This window comes from Labrus bergylta, chromosome 20 (genome assembly GCF_963930695.1).
Source record: "Labrus bergylta chromosome 20, fLabBer1.1, whole genome shotgun sequence".
NCBI classification, from domain to species: domain Eukaryota; kingdom Metazoa; phylum Chordata; class Actinopteri; order Labriformes; family Labridae; genus Labrus; species Labrus bergylta.
In genome coordinates, this window is record NC_089214.1 from 18,422,763 (window position 1) to 18,449,165 (window position 26,403).

The 26,403-nt window shown below is 40.1% G+C and overlaps 1 protein-coding gene across 1 annotated transcript in view; it reads left to right on the top strand.

Annotated features, from left to right (window-relative positions):
- Positions 1-268: 268 nt before the first annotated feature.
- The window catches only part of bmp6 (bone morphogenetic protein 6), a 43,916-nt gene continuing 17,781 nt past the window's right edge, over positions 269-26,403 (top strand). The window contains exons 1-2 of the mRNA XM_020641648.3: positions 269-1,177; positions 24,593-24,785. Of these exons, the coding sequence (XP_020497304.1) occupies positions 769-1,177; positions 24,593-24,785 (602 nt within the window). The 5' untranslated portion in view covers positions 269-768. The remainder of the gene's footprint in view (positions 1,178-24,592; positions 24,786-26,403) is intronic.

A 26,403-nucleotide genomic window follows, 5' to 3' on the forward strand; every position in this document is an offset into this window, starting at 1 on the left:
AATAAATATCTGTTTTTTCAAAGTCATTGTATAAATGAATATATAACACTGAGCTTAGTAAAAGCGACATAGGTCAATCTGAAAATACCGGCTTTTCTTACTTGAACAGAATCTCGAAATATGATTGTCCTTGCAGCCTGAAGAGCTCCACCTCTGGCACAGTGCGCGTGGAGTGGGCGGTTTCATGAGCACACACACAAACACACGATACACGTACACGCGCGCGCATGCATATTATGGACTGCAACCTGCAGATTAGTGTTAAGACTCTCACACACAACCAGTAGGAGTTGGTCACTCTCACCGAGGCCACTTCAACTATAGGGCGGCTCTTGACAGTGCGCAACGTACCGAAATCTCACATTTGGAGAGCAAGCATATCGGCTTAAGGGGAATGGCTTCTTTCAGAGTACATCTTGTAGCTCTTTTATTAGTGAACTTCAAATCAAACGGTGACTTTTGACCGACTTTTCGGAGCGTCCAGAATAAAGTTTCTCATGGTGCACTTTATCCTGACGCAGCACAGCGCTCTACGTAGATTAGAAATGAAAGCAGAGTCGATACTTTTCTGCGCTTTTCTCTTTTTAAAGTATTTCAAATGGCTTGATTCATGAGTGCTTTCTTGATTGTGATCCGCGGCTGCCACAGATAACAGCGCGCTTCGGACGGACTTTGGTTACCATTACGCACATTTTACATTCGGCTTAGCGACTGAAGGATCCAAGCCAGACACACTTGGGACTCCGGAGAGCATAGCGGGACAACACCATGACCAGCTGCTGGCTTGCCTTGGTCGGATTGTGGTGGAGCGCTTATTACTGCATGTTCCAGGTCGCAGGGAGTAATTATTCACTGGATGGAAACAACGAGGTGCACCCGGGTTTCATCCACCGGCGGCTAAGGACGCACGAGAAGAGGGAGATGCAGAAGGAGATCCTGTCCATCCTCGGGCTTCCACACAGACCGAGACCGCATTTGTCACATGGAAAGTACAATTCCGCTCCACTTTTTATGTTGGACTTGTACAACACCATTTCTACCGAGGAGAAAAGCCAAGTGGAAGGCATGCTGGATCAGTATCTGTCAATGCGCACGACCCAGAGTCCTCCTCTAGCCACGTTTCAAGAAACTGCCTTTCTAAACGATGCAGATATGGTGATGAGCTTCGTAAACCTGGGTAAGTTTCTTGTTTTTTTAAATGTACTGCTTTTTTAAATTTTATTAGCAATTACGCTTCTATGAGATGTGTTTGTCATAGTCAGGTTGATCTGACGATACTTCAAATCAATGCCAGAATGAAATTAAGGTGAACAGGTGTTTGGCACATGGGCGGTTGAAGTGAAGAATCACTGAGGAGAAACTTAACCATGAAAAATATTCTATGTGGATATGACTTATAAAAAGCACAAATAAGGCTTCTGTTAATCTTAACATAGTTCTTAATTTCACAAAGACACATATTATCCGGACATGGATCCCTTTTTAATTACTTGGGGTAACTTTTTTTTAATGGATTGTTTTGTGAATCTCACAAAGGCAGAAACTCCCTCTTCCTCTTTAGACTAAAGAAACATGTTGAGGTCTGTATTGTTTCGCAGTAATTTATTATATCTTCTCTCCGCGTAGATTGGCCCTTCTCGGCTCATTTATACGGCGGAGATTCTGTGGCCTGTCTTGTCGTGCATTCTACTCCATGATTTATGTCTTCGCGGACAAAACAGACCTAGTATCCCAAGCAAGCCATCAACCACCACCACTGGTATTTGTATATAAAGATCTACTATTCCTGTCATTGACCTCCAGCGCAGCGAGTTACGGTTTCCACGCGTAAATTGCGTCGCATTGTTTGTGTTACCCAAGAAGATTTGTCTTTAATTAGCTGCATTGACGATAAAGAGGAACACTTTAATCATAATGAGTTTGTGACTTAAAAGCCCGAAGTCCTTCCTTCCATTAGCAGCCCAAGTGTTTACTGAGGGACTCTAAACAGAGTGCAAGAAGATAAACAGAGGAGCTGCCAGAGTCAAACGCTGGTGGACATGAAGGCTAAGATCCAGATTGATGTCATTCTCCTTGGGAAATCATTGGGTATTGTCATTACCCAGCCGTGATAACAGGGCCAATGTAGCACTGCTGAAGAAATATTCCCACTTCTTTAAAGCTTCTTAAGGAAAGAACATTTTTCACCACATCACTTTTGAATAAAGCATTGTATTATTTTGTCAGAACCACACATGAAGAAAAGAATTAGGACAGGAATTTTAAAAAAGCATTCTCTTCTTTTGATCCTCTGAGGATTTGTGTTGCAACATAAAGTGATGAAAACCAGATATTCAGACAGAAGGAGGCCGTCTTTTTGGTCTCAAATATCGAAGCCTCTCAGTTGGCTCCTGTGTAGGAGTGTGATGGTGGCGGTGTGGTGTATGTGTGTGGTTTTGGTATTCCTGTGCTGTGTCAGTTTGGGGTTTTTTTCTCTAGCGTTGTTGCACATCTGGCTCTTTACTTTGATTAATCGTGTCCTGTGCATCCTTTGACGATTCCCTCAGATTTCTGCGGTGGCCGGGGGATTAGGTTGCCATCTCCTCCAGCCGTACACAAAGTCCTAACCGCCCTGGAGGAGGGACGGCTTCCTATCCGAATGTGATTGTAATTAATGTTGGACAGGCCAAGGCTTTCCATCTGCTTTGCAAATAAGACCTTGCACGACTACCGTGTGTCATCACCATTCGATTAGTTTTTAATGTGTCTCCTGCTCGATTGGAGCACTTTGTGTGGAGCGACTTATAATGCTGTTGTAGAAAAAGGTCTGAAAGAATCTTCTGGGTGGTCCTCCTTGTTTCAAAACTTGCCTTAAAAATCTGGATATCATATGTGGCCAAAGTAAAACTACAAATTGAGATCAAGATAAATGAAAGGAAGAAAAACAGAGAAGCCAAACAATCTGTCAGAAACCATTGAAAACTATAGGGGAGGATTAACAGGCAAAGCCTGAAACAGATGTATTAATTGAAAGGAACCTTCCAGCGTAGTGTGTGTTTTTGATGTACCACCACAGACCAGATGAATACAGTGGCTCTGTTTACACTGATTTCAAATGGGCTTCAGATTTTTTACACTAGCAAATGCCTCCTGCATGCAGAGGTAAGAATCTCTGATTTTAAAACAGGCATTAGCAAAAGAAACTACGACAGTGATTCCATGGGATTGAACTAATGTCTTTCACAGCCAGCTGCAGCAGTAGAACAGATAGAGAGCTCATTTTCTGAGGGTAGTCTCATGGGGCTGGGATAGATTTAAGAGCCCCTGTGTTACATCCAGTCTCAGGTGCACTCTGCGCACCATATCCCCCCCCCCCCCCCCTTTATGATTCATGTAGACCTCTTGTTCAGTCATCCATTTTCCCTCGCTTTCATCACTTGTTCAGAATGACCCACTGAAAAAAAAAACGGATCAAGTGGTGGAAAAATACAAAATGAGGGACCAGGAGCACATTTTCCAACCTCTTTTTCATCTTCATTCCTAGAATAGCACGTTCATCACTGTTTGCCTTGCGGACGTCCTGCTTTCCACTGAGGTCTTGTGAAGTGACACTGTGTGCTGAATGACTCATGCTGTGTGACACACAGCAGCTCTGGACATGTCTCAGTGTATCCTAGTCGAGTTCTACACCTGTAGTAGTGCTATGGAGCTGTTTGTTTTTCAGAGAGTGGATCTCTGTTTTATTTGTCTTGTTCACATGCATTATAACTAACAAAGACAAGAGCTGGTAAAACATTGATAAAAGTAGCTTTGGATTTGGAAAAAAGAGTTTTGTGAATGGCTTTTTTAAAGGGAAATTTGTTGGACATGGTTTGACAGATTTAATAAAATCATTGTGTGACAAGCAGAAAACACACAAATGTTTTAAATATGATTTAGCGCTTTAGCACTCACTTTTTGATTGTATATTTAACACTTCTTTATCTCTAAGGGGTGTACAGGCGGACACAAACTTTGAATAGGAAAATAATAGATGTTACTTTTTTATGAGAGGAGATGGATACTTTTACCCTAAACAGCCATGAAGTAGGAATGGATGAATCTTAATAAATATCTCTTTAAAGACTCTTAAATCAGAATTAAAGGAGCAATATGTAACTGACACCTAGTGTTTAAAATTGGTACTGCAGTCCAAATTTAAAACACTGAACAAAGCTGTCCCCGTGCCCCCGTGCCCCCGCCTCTCTAGAGAGGATGCGCATGAGGGTTGCCATGTCACGGACACAGAAGCTTCAATATTTATCCAGCTCTTCATCAAAACCTTTCTGCTCTCTAACCTCTCCAATATTTATCCTAATTTTACCACGTTCCTGCTCGTGGAGCTTATTCGATGTTGAGGCTTTTTAGGTCGGGTAGGGTCAATTATATCTGAACCAGTTTACTTGATCGCTGTAACACCTGTTGGTTTGCGTGATAACAGGTCTCATGATGATATAGTTAGGTCATTTCATGATTTACTTCAGTAGACATCTTACATGTTGGTCCTTTTAGTAAACTTGCCTCTTGATATTTAAGAGGAGTTTAGAATTTGAGACCTTTATCCACCTTTAACAGTATCCCACATCATTAGCTTTCCCAGACAAATCTCTCAGTGTTAAATTTCAAGGTTACATCCCTTCTTATCAACACGGATGCTGTAGTTATCCCACAGACCAACAAGCAGGTTTTCTCAAAAGCTACTTGGTGCCATTTACGCATAACATGAAATGAAATCAGAAAGCTATTCAAATACACAAAAAGTTTCTGTTTATAAATGTGGTCTTTGTATCGCTGCTCATTTTAAAAGTGACAGAGATGACATCAAGTGTTCCAGTGTCTGGAAAGTTAAATCACACCTGCCTCCCTGTAGCTCATCTATTATATTATTATGAAATGACTTGATGCTTTCGTGGGCTTGACTACCCTCCTCTTTTCTTCTGCCTCGTCCTCTGCACACCTCATTGCAGATGAAATGTCACTATACTTCTTCCCTTCGCCAACAGCCAAGCTCTCTACAAGCCTACCTCCCACACATTAAAGCCTGAAGTTTTAAGAAGTGGGTTTTCAGGAGATTAGCCCACTCCAGACAGCCCATGGCTTATTCTGAAACCCAGAACACTTATTAAATGGCTGTTTTCCTTGTCTTATGATGCCTGGCTGCATTTCTTAGTGCCTAAGCCCAGGTAAGCCACTTCCTTTGCAGCGAAAACGTGTCCCAAAGCCCCAGCATGATCAAATAATTAGTTGGCTTCATTCAAAGAGTCAATTGTTAGATGCAGAAGGCAGCGTTTGGAAATTTTTCACTAAACCTTTTTGAAACACTTCCTGCAAATCCTCAGAGAACAGAACTAAACAGAGACCACCCGTCCCTTTTCCTCAACTTTGAGTGTACCCAAAACAGTATTAGCAAGAAGTTGAGCGAGGAATTCAAGATATGCTGCAGCCGAATAAAGGAAATTAAATAAGATGTAAACTTGGCAGTCAAAGCATGCTAGCAATGGTGAGAAAAATTGCATTAACAAACTACAAACCCCTGTGTTTATTTTCATCTGTTTACAGTATCAGATGTTTCACTGCGGCTACAAGTTCACTTGAACTTGCACTGATGTTCAAGAATGGCCCAAGATAAACAAATAATTCCACTTATTAAGTTACATTGCATAAAGTGCTTCCCTTTTTTTTATGTTTGGATTGTATTGGTTGTCAAACCTTTTGGCAAAATACACAACTGCTTCAAGAAACAAACAGGTCTGATGAGGGAAACATGTCTGGTTAACCAGATGATGTCTTATCCAGCCCAGCTCTGTGTCATAAAAGACGAGGTGTTACAGGACATCTTTATTGTCCAGCTGAGTTTTGCCACAGACCTTAGAGTGTGCAAGCATGTCGCCCACAGGTAGAGGAATTGATGAAGGGAATCTTTATTGTGTGTGTTTATCCAGAATGGAGACTTAAACACGGTTGGTTGACCCTAAGGTCGGCAGATAACAATTTATAAGAGAACATTCCATTTACACTTGATGTCATCTCTATCACACACTCTGCTGCTAACACCCCGCTACGCTAAGACATACGCATCACTCCTCCACCGTTGCGCCCACCCACTCTGATGATATCTCGCCCTCTCACGCCATAACGCTGAGACTTGACGAGATGGCAGCTGAGATCAGGGCTAAATACAGAGATAACACATCTGCCTTGCTTTTGCTCTCCGTCTTCATTTCCTTCGCTCCGTCCAGTCGCCTGCCTTCATTGGACATTCCGTTATGGAGTGATGTGCTGAGGGATGGAGGAGTGTGACGAGATAAGGAGGCGAAGTGAGGCACACTCACGGCTGGTAACGATCTATAGAACAGAGCAGATAACCCCGGCAGAACAACTGATTAGGGCCCGCTGCTCCCATTTATCACCTCTGGGTGCAGGCATAAAGGAATTTGTTGTTGTTTTTCCTGATTTGCCTAAAGAAGGATAGGGCACAGTTTCACCCACCTATCACACATCTGTTGTTTTCTCTGTCGGTGCATGTCTCTTTTTATCTGTCTTTGCAATGTGTCACATTTTTTTTTGCTGCAAAAAACTTGGTCAGTTTGCTTGTATCCATTAAAAAAAAATCTGAAGGTTTTGGCCATGTGTGTGCAAGAAGTAGCTGATTTAAAAGAGGTTGATATGATGGCCTCATGCTGTGTGTTTCATGTGTGTGTGTGCTCATAAAAACACACATCACAATATACCTTTAGCCCTGTATTGCATAGTGAGTATGGGTTATCTTGTTGGTGTGCTGCTCTTTTTTTAATTATTTTTCCAATCCAAAAATAATCTTGTATGAACAAATCAGACATCTTATATAAAATGTCAGCTTAAGTCTTATGTTGTTTAAACATTTTACATCAGTATTGGTGGTCATCTCTTCTCCCTGTGATCTTTGAAACATAGTCAGAAAGCAGTTGTAGTCTTGGATATTTAGTGATTGTGGAGTGTGTGAGTATGAGCTTTAAATGAGACAAACAGAAAGAATGTGAGTATATTTGTACTTCTACATTGCTCTGTCCTGCTTAAAACCCCGTAAAGCTGTCAGCCTTTGTCTTAATTTAACTAACAACAAGGAAGCCGAACAGAGGAGATCATTAACCTGGAATATTTGTTTTATTCTGCACTTATGCATGGCTGTGTCTGTATATAAGAAGTGTGTGTACACGTCATAGAGTAACAGATGAGGAAACAGAGAGGCATTGATCTTTTCTAGTCCCCCTTTTCCTGTTTTTTTACTACAAATAAAAAATGAGCCACCAAATACATTCTGTTAAACACACCCCCTTTTGCATTTAGCTAGCTGTAATACACTGCAAAAAATGGAGGTAATTGTAGATGCCATGAGTGCTGCATCAACAAAGCATTTATTTTTATGTTTGAAAGCCACACACATTTGCATAACACAAACATCCATATTCCATATCCATATTCTACTACTACTACTTCTACTAAAATGATATATAATAATAATAATAAAACATTTTTTTCTTTTGAAAAGAACCTTTCATGACATTAGAAAAATATAAGATCACTTAAACAGAGAAATGTTAAGCACACAGTGATTTAACAACAACAATAATAACAATAATAAAAGTAAACAGAGCATAGATTATGATATTAATGTTTGAAAAGAAAATCTAGAAACTAGCACAATTAAATCTGAAAAAATCATTCAATCATCAATCTGTTTTAAGAGCTTAAAAAGAGAAAACTGTTGTGGCTGGTCATCCCAGAGAGACAAAGCTCTTATAGACTCAGAATGTGGTCATCGCTTTTTTTAAATCTGGATCTTGGAATTTCTGAAAATGACCTCTGGAGCATTTTATCTACACTTAGGCTCTTATGTAGTTACTTATGAATTGATACAGAGTAGCTTATACTTTTCACTTGTCAGTATAATTCACAGTTCTTTTAAGGTTTGAAGTTGTTAGAAATACATTTTCCTCGACGTTGCTCTCTAAAGTGAGTGCTCAAAAAGGTTTGAGTTTCAACACACTAAGATTTCAGTTTGAAGTTTTATCATGGTTGGTATCATCAATATCAATTTACCGAGATTCAGTGTTAATATGTGCTTGATATAAAACTACTGTTGGTCAAATCTAAATAAAATAAAAATCATAAAAGTGCATTTCTGATAATAGCACAGCAAATGTCCTTCTACTAAATAGAAAATTATAAAAAAAAAAACCCTGGCAGGGTGAAAAAATAAATACTTTGTTGAAAGAGTTTTAGGAACACTACATCAGTTCATGAAAAACTTCAGTCCACACACTCGATTGTAGGATTATACATTTGATATTTCATTACAGATCACATGACATATGTTTTTTTTGGCATTTAACAATGGTTGGTATTCCTTAGGTATTTCTGGTCTCAGAAAAGGTTGTGAACCTGTGAACTGCTGAACTGAAAATCAACATGTCCTTGTGTGCCCAGTAAACTCCCATCTATTATCATAATGATCCCGTCGTTTGCTCTGTTGGAGAGGCTCATTCTCGTAATGGAGATGACTCCAGTCGACAGGAATGGCATAAATGTCACGGTAAACATTCCTGTTGTCACATTCTTCTGTGAAGCCACCAGGAAACCTGAAGGGATCCATCTCTAGTCAATAAAAAAGCGAAGTAAAAGAGAGTTAAAGAGGAAGAGAGAGACACAACCACAGGATCCTTGAGGGGTGATTTAATGCCTTTGGGGGCCCTTGAAGGAGCAAAGGAAGGAGGATGTGAGTGTGTGTTTGTTCTAGGAGCTGCATATATACATTTATGTGTACACAAATGTCTATATGTTTGTGTTTATCTTGAGGATTTTTCATAGTCACAACTAAAAATATGATGGAAATCCTTTTTGTAGTCAATGGTAGCAGCATGTTGGTTGGTATCTCCAGCAGTTTAGTGTAGGCTGAAATATCTAATATATTTCAGAGATTCACAATACATTTTCAAATAGATTATGTCATTCCGATAGGTTTAATCTTGCTGTCTTTATTGCTAGATGTTACAAAACCCTTTTTACCTGTTTGATGGATTTGCAGTGAAATTCAGCACTCTCGGGATGAATTGTAACAACTGTGGTGATCCCATAGCTTTTCATCTAGTATCTGGTATCAGGTTAACATTAAGATTTGTTATAATATTTGGTTTATGACCAAATACCTGCTAAATTAAATACATTCATGTCATTTAAAAAATAATGCAAATAGCATGTGAGCATGCTTAATGGTGATTAACATAGTATGCTTAACACCTGCTAACCGCAAATGACTTACATAGCATACAGTAGCATTATGCTACAATGAGTTCAAAGTGCCGCTGTTTTCTATTTCAGTGTTGCTAGCATGGCATGGTCTGTTTATCCTTTGATGTCAGCATAAGAGCATTGACTTGAGGTTAATGTTTGAATCCTGAACTCATCAATTAATTTTTTTGTTACTCTTCCTTGAAGATCTGTGCCTTCCGTCGTTTCTCTACTTCATTCATGTCTAAAGTTGCGAGTTGTCTTGTAAACAATTGCCAGTGTACCTAGAAGGGAGTCTTGGCCTTGGGCTCCTCTCTTGCTTATCTAAACCACCCTTTGCTTTATCAGATACCCCAAAACTGTGCCCCCCCCCCCCCTAGAAGCTAGATTGTTCTCAGACAGTAACCATTGAGTAACTAGATTGGCAAATCAGTTGCTCCTGGAAATAAAGTGTTTCCACCATTTATTACAGCCAAGCACAGAAATACACTACACACACTAAAAAACACGTTGAACATCAGAGACTTGAGGCAGTTAACAATAGCTCTGTGTTTGACAGTTATACGTTTGTTAGGGTGAAGTTCCTTAAAGGTCAGGGGTAAGGGTTAGGGCATGAATGTAGTTACTCACTCACACAAAGTCCTTATAAGTATGCAAATACTAACATATTGGACTTGACTTGTAGATGTTTTCACTGATAATTTAAGTGTGTTTGAACATATTTGTTTGACAACACAGTACTCTCCTTTCATTTCACAAGAAGGCTTCATCAAATACTGGCGTCACATAGAACGCTTCAACCTTCAGCCGCCTCCAATGTTCCCAGGCTGGTCGTCTCTCTAAAGAGGACGTGCCTGAAACAACAACCGAGGGTCCACAGTGAGAAAAAGGCCCCATGTGAGCGCAGATTCTCCTGACCCTCCTGAGCAAGTAGCCTCCCTTTCAACCGCGCTGCCGCTGACAAATTTACGAGCCCTAGGCTGACCCACAGGGTGACTTTCCAAACATGATGCTGACAGGAAAACAGTCGGAGATGGGAGGGATGGAGGGAGGAAGACAGAGATGAGAAAAGGACTGTAGAGAAAGATGTATGTGTTTGTATCAGCCGTAAAGTAAACCATAAAGTGTTTTGTAAAAATACTTTATGGTTTTCTCACTAATGTACATTTTTATCAATTGTTTTGAATAACTTTGCTCTAATTATTTTGACTCTGTAAATTGTTTTTTTGTTGCTATTCGTTTCCCTTCAAATAGAAAACACTTTGTTTTATAAAGTGTAACATATAGGGTTGTAAGGAACTATTTCCAATTGATTTGATTTCCATTTATTACATATTGTTGCAACCTCCAACCACATGCATCATTAACTGAAGGAAAACACTGCGAGAAAAAGCAGGACAAGGAGGGGGGAATGTTAAAACATTGAATCTCCAAATACAGAAGAGAAAGAGAGGAGAAGCAGGTGAGAGGAAGGAAGGATGTTTTAATGTCAGTGGGTATGACAGTAACACCACTATTGGTTAGAAGTTTAATTCCCAATGAGGTCACACATATGAAACATTTATCTGTGAGGCGGTCTGGATAAAAGGATCTTATCACTAAGGATGTGCAGGGGAAACTCTGCCCAGTCCTTCCTCCTGCACAGACACTTTCCACACCTCCGAGTCTCATGAGTAACAAATCTGACAGTGGTACAAAGTCAAGTGCAATAACTGTACCAGTGAAAGTCTTACATTTATAGCTATATGTTGATCTAAATATGTATCTATCAATTAATCAATCAATCAATCTTTTATTTAATAGCCCCAGTTCATAACAAAAAGGGCAGACATAGACTATACTCTTTGTTATATTATTTGCAAAGACAGTGGCAAGGAAACACTTTCTTTAAACGGGCAGAAAGTTTGAGCAGAACCAGACTCGGAGGAAGATGCAGAAAAAGAAAGATGAATAAAATAGAGGTAGGCCTTTAGCTACAATGCGAGTCCTAATTGTTAAAGCATGTGTAGTATTAGCAGTAACAGATAAGTATGATAATAGACAAATCAGTCAAATATTAACATCAGTAACTATAAAGATAATGAAAGGGGGAGGACTGTATTTTGCACCGGGTTATTCAATAACTAAAAAAGCTTCATGCAAGTTCAGTCTATTTGCCATTCACAATCATTCACTGATCTACATGGTTTGTTTTTTTAATAGATGATTATATTAAACAAAGTGGACATACCAAGTTCCACCTTAAATGAATGAATCATTGCAACTTTTCTCATCTGTTTATTTTATATAGTTTTTATGTCTTTAGAACAGCTTTTACTATCCTTTTTTTACCCTAGAGCATTGAGCCTTACGAAAAAGGAAACGCTCTTCAAGAACAGTACCCACTGGGCCACCCCCCCCCCCCAAATACTGAAATAACAAGTCATTTTGAAAGGTAGCTTTGCTGTGCATTTCTTGCTTTCGGCGAAGAACTCAAATAACATGAATAAAGCCAAAGTTCTCCATACTTTCATCTCACCAATATTGTGTTGACATTGTGGACAGATGTATTATTAGGAACATTGTTTGTTTTTCTCCTGATTTTCCTCAAGGCCCACCTGCTTTTTGAATATCCAGGTATCTGGTTACCGTCGCTGTTTTTGGAGCTGTGCCTGTATGTAAAACAAGCAGTAGGTCTTACATGTAAGGCAGCCCAGGGGGGAGATTGAAGCTGGCCCAGACTGATTTATCAGTGGATCATATGCTCGGCCTCTAAGCCGCTGAAATGTATTGTGGTCACCACAGACTTTCCAAAGGGAATCACACTGAGGCTTGACTGTCTTTATGACAGAGAGTGGACGTGAAAGAAAGGCAGACTGAGAGATGAGGATAGTGAGATGTGGAAGAGAGGGAAGTATAGACGTGCAGAAAGGCAGAGAAGGAAAGGGGGGGGGGGGGGGGGGGGTTAGAGGTGGGGAAATATAGAAGGCAACATTATCGCAGAGTATGCTGGCCCTCTACCTTGTGTCTTTGGAATGTAAAGCCACCAATATGTTGACTTCTCCTTTGGAAACAGCTGTGTTTCCCTTTTTCAAAGATATTTTTTCCTTATTTATCTGATCCCTCAGGAGAGATCCATCTTCTGGCCCTGACACCGGCTTCCTCCTCTAAATCTGGGACCAGACCGGCCTAGCTCAGACACACATGCATACAAGCACACACACTTGCACACGTACACACCTGTTGCCCAAAAGCAGACAGCCACAGATCGCTATAGCAGGCCTCTTTACTGCCTGTACTGCTGCACCATGATAGAGGCACATGGACACATAAAACATACAGAAATACATGCCCCCAGTCAAAAAAAAGTCATCCATAAGGCAACTTTGAAAAACAGCAGCCTACCTAGTATCATTAGAAAACCCTCAGACTACATCTCTGTTTATGGAATATTCATATTTATATTGGTGTGGAATCTCTGAAGAAGAGAAAGGAGCCGTGTTTGGTAGTCTGTCTTCTAACCTAAAGGAAAGTATTAAGTCGTCATCGTCTGTCACATAAATCTTGGAGGAAATGTAGCTTAACATCAAGGACAGTGAATATCAGGAAGAGGGAACAAGATCAGAGGGTTCTTTTTTTCCAGATAGACCCCTTATGCCATGGTCATTGATTTCCCCAATAAATACTGAGTTTAATGGCACAGCAATCTTTTAAATGGGTCCACCTGTTATCCTCCATTTGGGGATCTCGTTCTGTGACCAAATAACAGTTGAAAAACACTTTATTGTCAAAAATCACTGATAGATTTGCAGCAGCTTCTATTTTTATTACAGGGAATTATAGATCCAGACGAAGCCTCCTCCGCTGGCCCCCCAAATGTTTTTGCCTGTAGCCAATGGCAACAAAGGGACAGAAAATCTTGAAAAATCTGATTCCAACATGAGATTTTTAAGTGGGTTGTGTATTTCACGATTAATGATTGTGGTTATGGTTGTTTTTGTTAGTCACATACATTACACAGTGAAGTGTTTGGTATCGCTCGTTTTGTTTATGAATGCAGTATTTGGTTGCGTTTATTTTCTTGTTCGTTTATAAATCAAATAGCTTGCAGTATTTCTGCCAACTCAGCCTCCAAATGCAACAAGATGTTGGAGAAGGAACAAAGGGGTCTCATGCACCAAACTCCTGTAGAAATCTTGGACTTTACTCAAAGATCCCTATGAGCAGCATGAGTCCATTCAATTGTCTAATTTTTTAAATTTAAGAGCACCTCTTATGTTCTGATCAAAGCAAAAGGTTTCTCATTCTCAGTCCTTGTAACAGCCTTTTACCTGACACATTGAAAGTGGAAATGACTTATTACATTTATGTCTCTTTCACATAAGTCTAGTCACTTTTTACTGAAGCCGGGTTTGGGCCAACTTATAGTGCTTTCTTCAACTGAGGATTTGAGAAGCCATCTGGCTCCTTTGTCCACCCGACCAAGTTGTGTGTAAAGATCGCTGATTTAGGTTGAAGTGTAGGCCACCATTATTCTGGCCAGAGGCTGTTGTGACAGCTGCTGTTCTGTAGCATTACATTTTTATTAACTTCCCATAAAGTGGAAAATGAATCATCAGTGTTGTTTGTTTTCCAGCTAATTTATTTCCTGATTTCATGGAATTTCCTTAAAAATGTAAAAAAAGATGTTACATCGTCTTTTGTTGACAGCTCATTGGCTGGAATTGATGCTCACTTGTTTTTACAGGGGCTTTTTGGGAAATCACAACTGGCCATTAATGTAAATGAGTATTTTTTTCTGTGGCCATTTAGAACTGTAAGTGTTCAAACAGACAAAGATGCTGTGTAAAGATTGATTATAGAGAATGGTGTAAAGGTCAAATTTGTACATGCACTCACAAGGCTCCTCCCTTACAAACTCATTTGTCTTCTTGTGAAGTCCATCATCCTTATCTCCAAAAGCCAGTCTCATCTAATTTGCAAAAAAGCAAGCTGCAATTGCCACAAGATTTAAACTTTTTCTACTAATTGAAACACAAAACAAATGCCATCAATGCAAATCAACCTGTAGTGTTCAAGAGACCTACAGGACATGACAACTTGTCTTTAATCTGCAATGAAAAATATTTTGCAAAACATGTGCCTCCCTGATGATCAGTAAGCGATACTTGTAAAAACCTTTAATGTCAATACACATTGTGGTACATGGTGTTTTTTTAGAACATTGCTGAACAAATTGCTGCTTCATCTTGCAAATACTGCCTCGTATTTAAAACGGACCAGAACAAAAGTTTAGTCACCTATACTTGTTTTTGAAACTGTGAAGACGGACTAAAAACTGAAGTGAAGCTTCTTACAACTGTAAAAAAATCAATAATTGATGATGCATGTAACTGTTCTGGCCTTTATTATTCCAGGCTATGCTACCCAAGCTCATATATGTTTAACTCTGTCACACGACACTTTCCCTCCTGCCGTGTCCTAAACTTAACATTATTTTATGTTACTATGTTTTTATGTTTAAATACCTTCGCATACCTTTTGTTATGATACTCTACCAAATCTCTTTACCATTAACGTTTTTAACCTTATGATACAGAATATTGTGGTGGAAATGAGGCATAACACACAAAGCAGAAAACACATAAACAATGATCCTCATGGTTTCAATGGCATTCTGCAGCTGAGTTAGAAAGTCCACATCTTAATCCTTAGTAATAGTTCCTGATGAGGTGGAATAAAATCTCTCATTGACACACAGGTATGACACATCCATCTACCTGGAGGCCAACTGGAGACTCAACAGAGAGCTGATGACTGCTACCACTCAGCTGTCAGTCCATTGATGAAAAAGACTGATACTACACAGTGCAACAGCCATACCTCAGATATCTATCTGTTAGCAAAGCCCCAGCAGAGGACCAATTACAGCAAATTATCCACCTACTCTGGGGTTGGACACACTAAACCACACTAAACCACACATATTACCCACAAGTTGAAATCTGTAAACGGCAAAAGATAGATGTGTGTCCTGACTTCATTTTTATCATCTTGTTTGGAATGCAGCATAGTGGTGATAGAGCTTGGGGTGGTGGGAACAGAAGTCTGATACGGTTCCTCGGTGCATGTGTGTGAGGTTGTGTGTGTACTGGAACAGTACGCATAACATTTTATGTCATGGTTTTGGATGTGTCTTAAGGAAAACCCAAATGGTTTTTCAAGGATTTTATGGAGGATGATGGCTGTAGAAAAATGTGATTATATGGTTCAAATGGGGCTTTTGTTCCTTAGGATGTCTGTCCAGTGAGGTCATGATGAGTGTAACCTGTGGGAGGTAATGGAAGAAGAGCAGGCTCAATATTCAGGTCATTGAAAGAGGATAAATGCAGCTTAACTGTCACGCTTTCAGGAAGAGCCGTGTTAGTTTGTGCTACTTTCACTCATATATCTGCTTGGACTGTTTACAGTGCAAATTATAATGAATCAATATTTTAGTGCTATCCCTGCCTTGACTAGTTTTATTTTCCCCTGGTCCATTGTGCACTTAATGTTGTTTTTTTACATCGAAAGGAAAAAAACATTCATATGTACATTATACATTCATTATTGTCAAGAATTGTTACCGAAACATAAAACATGAAATACTACCAACTTTACAAGTCCCCCACCTGTTTAGCATGAATCACATTTCTTGGCCATTTCCAGTGATTAGTAATGTGCTTAAATCACTGTAGACTTCTGATGTACACTGTTATAAAGTAGAGCTGTTAGTTGCTGTTGTGTGTTTGCTAATGAAGGTTGACAGTCAGCAGTAGGGCTGGTCTCATTGCCTCATATTCTCGATATGCACTGATGCTCTTGTCTGGCTCAAAATGTTCACACTGACCTCTTGCACGTTGAATGTGTACATCACAAAGTGTGTGGGAGAATGGAAGTCTGAGGCCCCTGTGTGGACCCTGTTATGCAGCCGTATTTTAATCCTCAGCTCTGACTTCTACATCTGTACCCTTGCATATGCCAGTGCTCAAAGGTGTGTAATCACCCTGCCTGCCTGATGTTAGCCCTTTTCTAAATCTCTAGAGGTGTGTGTGTGTGTGTGTGTGTGTGTGTGTGCGTGCATGCATGCATGCATGCGTGTGAATGTGTGTGCATGCGTTTGTGCTTACATGCATAGAACATAAACCTTCCTCGCTCTTGCCACTGGCCCTTGGCTGGTCCTGTGGCGCTCAGTGTGTCGGCTTTGAAGCTGGGTCAGGGGAGAAGATCAGAGAACAGGATGATTCTCCAAAGACACACACACACACACACACACACACACACACACACACACACACACACACACACACACACACACACACACACACACACACACACACACACACACACACACACACACACACACCTTGCTCAAAGTTAATGATGACTCCCAGCGGACCCTGAGCCCCTCTGTCCGTACCTTGACCACAGGAGCTATCCCACCAGCTGCCTGACTACAAAGAGCCAAAACACTACAGAAGGTGGAAACAAGCCCTGGTGGCAGCCAAGTATAGTGACAACACCTTGTGCAGCTCACACTACTGCTGTGTGTTTGTGCCTGTGTGCATGCATGTGTGTGTGTGTGTGTGTGTGTGTGTGTGTGTGTGTGTGTGTGTGTGTGTGTGTGTGTGTGTGTGTGTGTGTGTGTGTGTGTGTGTACATTTCTTGTTTTCGTCTGGTTTCAGTTTTCTTTGGGGGTTGTTATCTTTTCACACAGCACCAATGCCACACTTTAAAGACTTTGATGCATCAGTTCTAGCTCGAGCCTCTTCAGAAAGTGTTTACTTGTTATATGTAATACTGGTAATATTTACCTGCAGCTCTCCTGTGAAAGTCAGTCTGACAACCAACCCCCCCCCCTTATTTAGATGGCACTTTGATGGAATTAACAATAAATGGAAAACATGGACATTTCTGACCTATCCTCAAAAACCATTAAGTCTGAGAGCAAAACCAGACAGATTATGGGCTGTAATTACATAAACACAGATGGATTCTTCTCATGCCTTGGACATCCAGAACATTCTTTATTGGTTTAGCCATCCGCAAAGTCTTTAACAATGTTGACAGGTTCTTGGTGTGGAAAAAAATAATAATTAAAGGGTGGAAATGTCTTCATTTTAATTCCTTCCTTTCCCTCAATCACTTTCATTCGTGTCTCCCTCTCAGAGACTCTGTGTCAGTGCTACATTATGGGGTCAGAGGAAATAGTAAATTACAGATTTAATTAGAAAGCAAAGATTTTTACGAGGGTCTCTGGGATCCAGTCTTGGCATACTCCAAGCATTATCTCCCACAAAGCTTGGTTATTACAGATTGTGGAATCTTTGCTGTACTGAAGAGAAAAGCTCTGCTTGTTTTGCAGCTACACTGGCTGCTTGTTCCCATGCTGTCAGTACAGGAAGGTGACTGGTTCCAACTGCAATCATCCTATTTCTTTTAGGGAGACCGAGTGAAGGGTGAATGCAAACATTGCCTAAGAAGACCATAAGCATGAGCATGAAGATGATTTTAATTTATTCTTAAACTATACTTTTCCCAAAAACTATTTAAACGCCCTCTGTTAACTCCATGGTTGTGTGCTGCATTATGGAAGGAGCAAATATTGATGAGATAATCCTATAATTTATTTTGTGATTCTGCACATTCTGAGTTTTGTCTAATGCCAGAAAATGGTACAATGGTATTTGAACTTGAACTTGTGCATTGTTTTTTCTAGTCTTCTGACTACTCAAAGCGCTTTATACACTTCATGTCCCATTCAACCATTCACAGCACGTACTGATGGCAGAGGCTGCTATGTAAATTGTCCATCAGTATTAAATAATCTCAGTCATCATCATCCCATATAGAGACCCTTTTAAGGCCTATGTCACAATTACATCCTGGTATAAACTGGAGGGAAAACAAAGGAGTCTTAAAATGTTTGCTCTATTGACAATGACCCAAGCCTTGTAAATGGCTGTTTTCGGTCCTCGCCGCTGGCTGGGCAGAACTTTAGACCTCTCAACAAAAAACTCTACTCACATTTGTCAAAACATCAGTAGGATACGGCCTAACAGAAAATGTTGGGAAATAAAGAAAAAAATGAAACGTACCACTGTCTTGTAAAAGTCACTCAAGGATACAGTTTCTGCTGTACAGAAATAGTAGTTTAATAGTCTTGCCTGAAAGTCCTGTCTTAGAAGTTCACCATAGAACTGGCTCAGCATGCTGCTTGTCTGCGGTGAAAGAAGGATTTGCATTTGTGTGTTTAACATATCTAAAGCTGTAGTAGGATAGGGAAAACTGCTGTATGAACCAGATCTCTGTCATCCAATTGGAGGTTTGGTAAAGTCTCAATAACAGAGATAATAAGAACTTCCTTAAGACTATAATCTGGATCACAGTTCCCTGTTAGCTGTAATTTACAAGACAGCGCTGAATAGAGAAAACACTGCAGCTGAACACTGGTGAAATAATGTATCATTTGGATACATTCAAAAGATGTGGTTTTGGTTTGGGATTTAATTCTGAAATATTACTTATTTGGCATTTCATTGAACTGGCCTCAAAAAGGAAAAGTTAATTACTCATTTATCTTTGAGGCTAAAGGCTTCCATTAATCCCTTTTTTAAAGTGGATAGATATCTGACAGCATAATTACCTTTCACAAAACCATCCATAACAGTCTCTTTAGTTAATTTTACCATCTGAGTGTTGAAGGGCAAAAAAAAAGTATTTTGGCGAGAGACGGTGGTTGTTGGTTGTTTTGCTCTGTGGTTATGGGACGTGTGAGAGAAAGCAGAAGGGATTTGATGCAAGCTGCTGTTCGCTAGCCGTCTCTGCGCGGGATTTGCTGGACGGGTTAAGGAGTGTGAGCACTGACGCTGACCACTGACCACAGACAAGCTGGCCTGTCAACCTCCCAGGGCCCTTTCCTGCACAATCCTGCTTTTTCTGCTTCACGTCTATTCTCCTTCTCCAAACCCTTTTTTTCCCCCTGTTTGTCTGTCTTCCTTCGTTTTTCTACTTATAGATTTTCATCCTTCTCTCTGCTTTCTCCTTTTTCTTGTACTTTTCCGTCATGGCTACCAATTTGGTGATTGCGTCATCACTCCCATTGTGGTTTTTAGATTCATTTTTGTCTTCAAAAAAATAAGTTCTGTTTCGCCTGTTTGTCCACTCATCCCCCGGCCTCCTCTGCACAGACAGCCTCCGGACTTAAACTTTCACTCACTTGTCTTTCTTTCAACACCTTTTCCCCTCTTTCCTTCCGTTGCTTCTTAAAGAGGCACACATTTAAAAGAGCCAAACTGTCACACTTGAAGTTCTTCTTGTGGCGTGTAATTTCAGTTTATCCGAAGCTGGTCTGTAGAGGAGTGAGGGAGTTTATTCTAAGATATATTATAGTCAGTCCAGCTAAAATGCAGATTTATATGTAAAGTTGCCATTATTATGATTTTAATTTTTTATAGGGGAATAACACATTTTGGGATAATGGACACGATATCATGTGTACTGTTTGTTACTTTTAGTTAGTTTTCTGCCCGTGTGTGTGTGTGTGTGTGTGTGTGTGTGTGTGTGTGTGTGTGTGTGTGTGTGTGTGTTTATGGGATGCTATAATACCTACAGCAGCAGGGACTGGACAGCAGCACCAGATGTTGCGCAGGTGGAAACGAGAGAAGTGCTCCTATCAAAGCAGCCAAGTGAATCTGCAAAAAATTCCACCTCACTCTCTTTCCGTCCCCAACACAATCTCCTGAACTCTCTCATTCCCTTTAACTCCCTCTCTTTGTCACTTTGTTTGCTCTATCCTTTTCTCAGTGACAACTGACTTCATCTTTCCTCGTCTGGTCTTGTCATCTTATCCATTCCCACTACAGTTATTTCTTTCTCCATTGTTATTTTTATGGACTTGTAGTTTTAACTGGCAAACAAATTATTGTTGCAAAAACATTCTGTTTGCTTCAACCCATTTCCCATTTTTTTAAAAATATTTTTTATTTCTTCCATATTTCCATTTATCATTTTTCACTTCCATAAATTACCTTTTCTTTGTAGCAATGTTTTACTTTCTTTGGATGCATTGCCAGTTTTCCCTTCCTGTCCAACACTTCAGTAGTAGTATTTGTTTCTTTTTCCCATCTTAACTCAGTCTTCCCCTTTGATCCCTCTGTGTATCTAATATCTTTCAGTTTCTCAAAGCAGTTGAAATCCCCCACAGTGTTTAGGTGAATCATCAGAGAAATCCCCCCTATTGTTGAGTGTTATCCATGGTTCTCTTGTTTGTGTTGAGAGTGAGAATTGAAATCAAAAACGCTCTAGATTGTATAAATTAACTTTGTTTTTTTTATGTTTCTTTGTATTTTCTTAACTACTGGTGACCAGTGATAGGGATGGGGTAATACAGTAAAACCACAAAAACCCACTGAAAGATAAGTATCAAAAGATTTGATAAGTGAGCGTTTCCCTGCAGTTTACGTCAAGCACTGTTTGCACCCAAACAATAATATAACCATGTTTCCCATCTTAAGATCCACTTTTAACAAATTCTTCACTGAATCATCCAAATCCCTTTTCCCTTCTGTGTGTTCCAGTCTCACAGCTCACGTCATGGTAGATTAGCACAGAGTTTACGTTCGCTGTACACGCCGTGTGAACACTTTCCTTTGATTTTAGTGCAAAACCTCAGTGGATCTCAATTGAATTTCAGGCTGAGAAAAAGGTGGAGGAGCAGCTGGAATGCTACTTAGCTGCTAACCCTTTGGCTTTCAGGCCAATAACACAGACAACTACGGTGATTAAGCGTTTGATAATGTGAAATATGAGGCTGTCATTGGCTTCTTTTTTCATGGATTTGTTTGTCTTTGTCTGAAAGATGTTTGGAGCTCATAAGAAATATGATTGATTTGAACTTGCTCACCGGGCTGGTGAGTTGTTTAGAAGTAAAATAAATGTCAAAGAAATATCCTTACAATTTAGTTTAAGTCCAATGAAGTCAGTGGATATATTTTTAACCACAATGAAAAACCTTTTCTCCTTGAATCTGCTTCACCCCTCCTGTATTATTTTGGCGTTCTACATGAATAGCAAAGTACAAAATGTTAACAGTTACATTATGGGACTTGACTGTTATCAGCCTTGCTGCTTCACAAGAGCTGCTTACTAAAAGAGCAAGACTAAAACCTTCATCATGTAAGACTGGCATTATGAGTAGCCTATGGTGAAAGTCCAAAGTCAGGGACATTTCTCTCAGCTACTATACCTACGCCATTTTCTCAACATTATTAAAGATTGTAAACACTGAGGACCTGCTCAGTTTGACCAAGAAGATGTTGGGACAACCTATTTTATTGGGCTTTACATTGTCTTTAAAGGTCAACTGTACTTTGAAAATAGTAAAAGAGATGGTAGTCTCATCCCAGTCATTCAGATGAATCTATTCTCATTCAGAACTACATAGCTAGTACACTGACCATTTTTAACACTTTTATAGCAGATATCAAATATATCTTAACTAAAAAGATCAAGTAGAAAAGGCTTTCCCAAACTCCCTCTGGGTTTGTTGTTTTCAGGGACACCACTTCCTTCAGTTTGTTTGTGTCACTTAGACCATAAACCCTGCAACCATGGCAGGGAAAAAGACAGCCCCGCCCACTCAGGGGTGCTGATGTAGAGGCATAATGGCGGAAAAAGTACAATTGCAGGAGCAGCCACTGACTTTGGACCGAAGGAAAGACTTTGTTTAATCTAAAATACTTAAAAGAAAAATGAACCGAATCATCTTTGGGCTGCGTTTCAGTACACATGGCTGCACTCAGTCAGAACACTAAGGGATGGGGGGAGGAGGGGAGGTGGTGCGCTGAAGAAGTTGGTTTTGGGGGGGGGGGGGGTTATCTGAGAGACTTGTGCTAAATGCATCACTACTGTATTGTAAGTAGAATATTATAGACTTGAACTTGTATAGCGCTTTTTTTTTGTCTTCTGACTACTCAGACTGATTTCACACCGCAGGTCACACATACACATTCACTCACTGATGGCAGAGACTGCTTTGTAAAGTGTCCATCAGTATTAACTAATCCCATTCATACACATTAAAACACCTTGGGGTTAAGAGTCTTGCACAAGGACACATCGGACATGTGGCTGTAAGAGCTGGGCATCACACCCCTGACCTTCTTGTTAAGACAACCAAATCTACCACTGAGCCACAGCTGCCCCACAATTAATTTAATTATTTATACCTTTGAGACAAAAAATTGATGACAGTGTAAAATTTCAGTTGTAAATGAATCACTATAAATAATGTTCAAAAATGTACATTGTTTTTTTTCTTCTAATTTAGGCCTGATTTCAATTGCTCTGTTGTAGACATCATTAACAAAGAGGTAACCACCTTTAAATTCCCTGTCCACAATTGAAAACCAATTGACCAGGTGGTTTTCTCGTTGATATTCATTAAGCTCACATTCTATCAAAGCAAATACACTTTAAACACCCTTTCCTATAAACCCACACAGTAAAAAATCAGTTCAAGATTTACATTGGTTCAGTGTGATGCTTCACTTGCCAGTAAAATCTGCCAAACACGTTTAGCCTTTCTGTGCAGTCAGGTGCCTGATATTTGTGCATTGACAGAGCATTGCAGCAGATGTTAAAAATATTTGATACACATGAAACTGTTGCTGACCTTCACACCACCTACAGGCAGTTTATCAAAGAGCTTTCACGCCAAAAAAGCCTGTTGATTCTTATATTGGGAATATACAATTTCAAGCTGCTGTAAAGTCATTTAGAGTACCATGACCTCTGTTTAAGTCCTCCACACACCGACACACAAGTTTAGCCGATCTACTCCCCTTGAACCAATGAGCAGACCTGTTATCACACACAGTTACTGCGACATCTGTGTGTGTGGGCAGCCTTTGGAGTATGATGGTGAAATGATCAATGTCACATCTGATGAAAGTCACAGAAATACTTGTGTGAATAACATGTTATTCTCTATAGGTGGTTTCTTTTGCTGCTATGGAAAATTCATTTCATTTCTGATTTTTCTCAGAGATGCATTGAAGCTAAAAAAAAGAAAGAAAAAGAAACGCCTTCCCTCCCCGTCTTCTTGGCTCAGTTTGACACTTATGTTCAGCATCTATGTAAATTTGAAATGTCTGGGGGATAAGGGGAGCTCTGACCTTCCTGGATGTAGTAACAAGGTGGGGCTGTTTCTTTTGGGAGAGTCTGATTGGCTCCAGTGTTCTTACATCAACACAATTTTCTTCATGACATGGGGACAAAATGTGTCATTAGTCTATTCTAGGTGGGTCCCAACATCATAAAATTACCAGAACGTTTTAACACACCGGCTCGAGTACAAAACTTAAAGCTTCTTTTTTAAGCTTTGGGTTATGAAGTTATTTAAATACATGTGTTAAAAAATATTTATATTATTAGCTTTAATGATCTCTGCTGTACTTTTTTTTAAATTCTTCAGGCTGTCATAACTATATTTCTGAAACTGCTGGATACACACTGTACACAAAGGCATGATTGAAGTAAGAGACTTGATGTGTGTGTTTTTTAAACTTGTGCAATTTCACTACTATTTTTGTGTATTTTGCAGAAAGTAGCACAGCCCTTGCTGTTTATGTCCGCGGGGGTATTTCTGCAGATGAGCTTCTAATTGTGCTGGTCATGCCCATCTTTATTCTCTGTCTCCTCTCACTCCGTGTGTCCGTCGACTAACTGAGACTGCGACCTCATTGCTGCGGGAGACAACTCTCCAGCTGTGACAAGGACTGAATCCCCGGAGAGCACTTTATCATTACGGCCCATATTGCACATAAAAGCATAGGAGGGAGCACATTTGTTGGTTTTTGTCATTTGGTGCTGTCAGAAGTGGTCACTGAATGTCTCTAAGCATGCTACCACTGAAAAAATCCTGGGCTTTTGCTTCAGACTGATGATAACAGGGATTTATTTAGGGAAACTGGAAGCCACAAAACCTATTAGAGCTAAAGCACAAATCACATGTGAGGATCTTAAAAGGTTCAATGATAGACCTCTTTGCATGTGTCTGTGACATGGGTATTCGCTCATCACTTACTACATGTGTATATATATGTGTGTGTTTATATATAATCTTTTGATGTATCTCCAAGTGATTGAGAAGTCATTGTGAAGGTCCATAAAGATAATACTCTCCACATGATGATTATTCAATCATCAACTAAAGAACCAATCTCATGAAAGCATGATTTCTCCTGACAAACAGGCTAAATGCTGTGTGTGTGTTTCTGTTCCACAGTGGAGTACGACAGGGAGCTCTCTCCACATCGACGTCACCACAAGGAGTTTAAGTTCAACCTCTCACAGATCCCAGAGGGCGAGGCCATCACCGCAGCAGAGTTTCGCCTCTACAAGGAGTGTGTGAGCCGCGCCTTCCGCAATGACACCTTCCTCCTCAAAGTCTACCAGGTGGTCAAGGAGCACCCTGACAGGTATACACATTTACACTGATGAGCTTTAAGCAGAAAGATAAATGGTTTACATCCCTGCAGAAGGATTTGCCACAAATTTTAACTATGACGCGTGCATCTCCTTGTAAAGCATAAACAAAAGTATCTGTCCTCACCAATTTGATGTGTGCTGTGTGTGTGTGTGTGTGTGTGTGTGTGTGTGTGTGTGTGTGTGTGTGTGTGTGTGTGTGTGTGTGTGTGTGTGTGTGTGTGTGTGTGGTAAGACAGGTCAACACTGCATGTAAATATTGTTTGCGCTGCTACATCACCTGCGCACCTAGCGATAGAAGGGAGTCACAGGTGAATGGGGAGAGGGAATCAGGAATCAGAGGAAGCCACACAGTTTATCAAGCCGTGCGTGGGTGTGAACGTTTTTTTTTGTGTCTTGTGTTTATTGTCATGTTTTTTTCGTATGCAAGCTTGAAAGTTGTTTTTTTTTTTATATAAAAGATTGTTAACAAAGAGTTAAACGCGTGAGTTGGAAGGAGTTCAGATTCCCTTGTATGCCACTACAGTATCAGTAGGGCAGCAGTAGCTCAGTGTGTAGGGACTTGGGTTGGGAACCGGAGAGTCGCTGGATCAAGTCCCAGTGCGGACCAAAAATACTGTATTCCCGAGTACTGCCGAGGTGCCCTTGAGCAAGGCACCAAACCCCCAACAGCTCTGGTGAGCTCCCTGTGTAGCAGTGTGTAGCTGCCCCCACTCTGACATCTCTCCACTAATGCATGTCCACAGGTCCTGTTTGTGCATGTGTGTGATTGGGGCCTATGTGTGTGAGAAGCTAAAATAACAGTGTAAACCAGAATTTACCCTCAGGATTAATAAAGTATATCAAATTCAAATCTAATAAGGTATTGTGCACAATTTAAAACATAATTCCTCCATATCAGAAGTGCCCCAGCTTTTTCAAAGTATCTGGCCAATTTATATCATGTATCTGTGAAATAGTTATCAACCATGTATAACTGCATGAGTACAAGCACTGAACTGGTATGTGTGCAGAGGGGTTCCAATGTTGTTGTACTGAAAATCAGCAAGTCAGCTACAGAGAAGGTGTTACCAAAAACTGCAAGCATGCTTATAGTATTTCTGTATTAAAAGGGTGAAGATTATGATTGTGAACAGGTGTGTTGTTATCTCTCTATGCCTTTCTCCCTGCTACACAGACTCTGTGTTCTCACCTTGTTTAAATATGAAATCAGGCATAACCACGTCCTACAGAAATAGCACAGCTTCAGATCCCCCCCTGTCCGTCCAAATGAGCACAGCTGATACATGCCAAACATTTACATTTCATCTGTAGGGTCAGATAAACATCCAGTAAGATTTCTGAGCCCACCCTCTGAGAACAAACTCATACATGAATAGAATGTCTGATATTCTTATGTTGCCAAGTATATTTCTTTATCATTACACGTACATCAAAGTAAAGTTCACCAGTATATTTATTGTGTTAAATATTATTCACAAAGCACCTCAAGGTGGGGTCCCTCACACCAGATGTTCTCAGACTAGTCCTAAGATAAAGCCGACCCACTTTAAGGTCCATGGATTGAAAACATATAAGCCCTTCCGCTATAGATGTTGGCAAAGTATATTT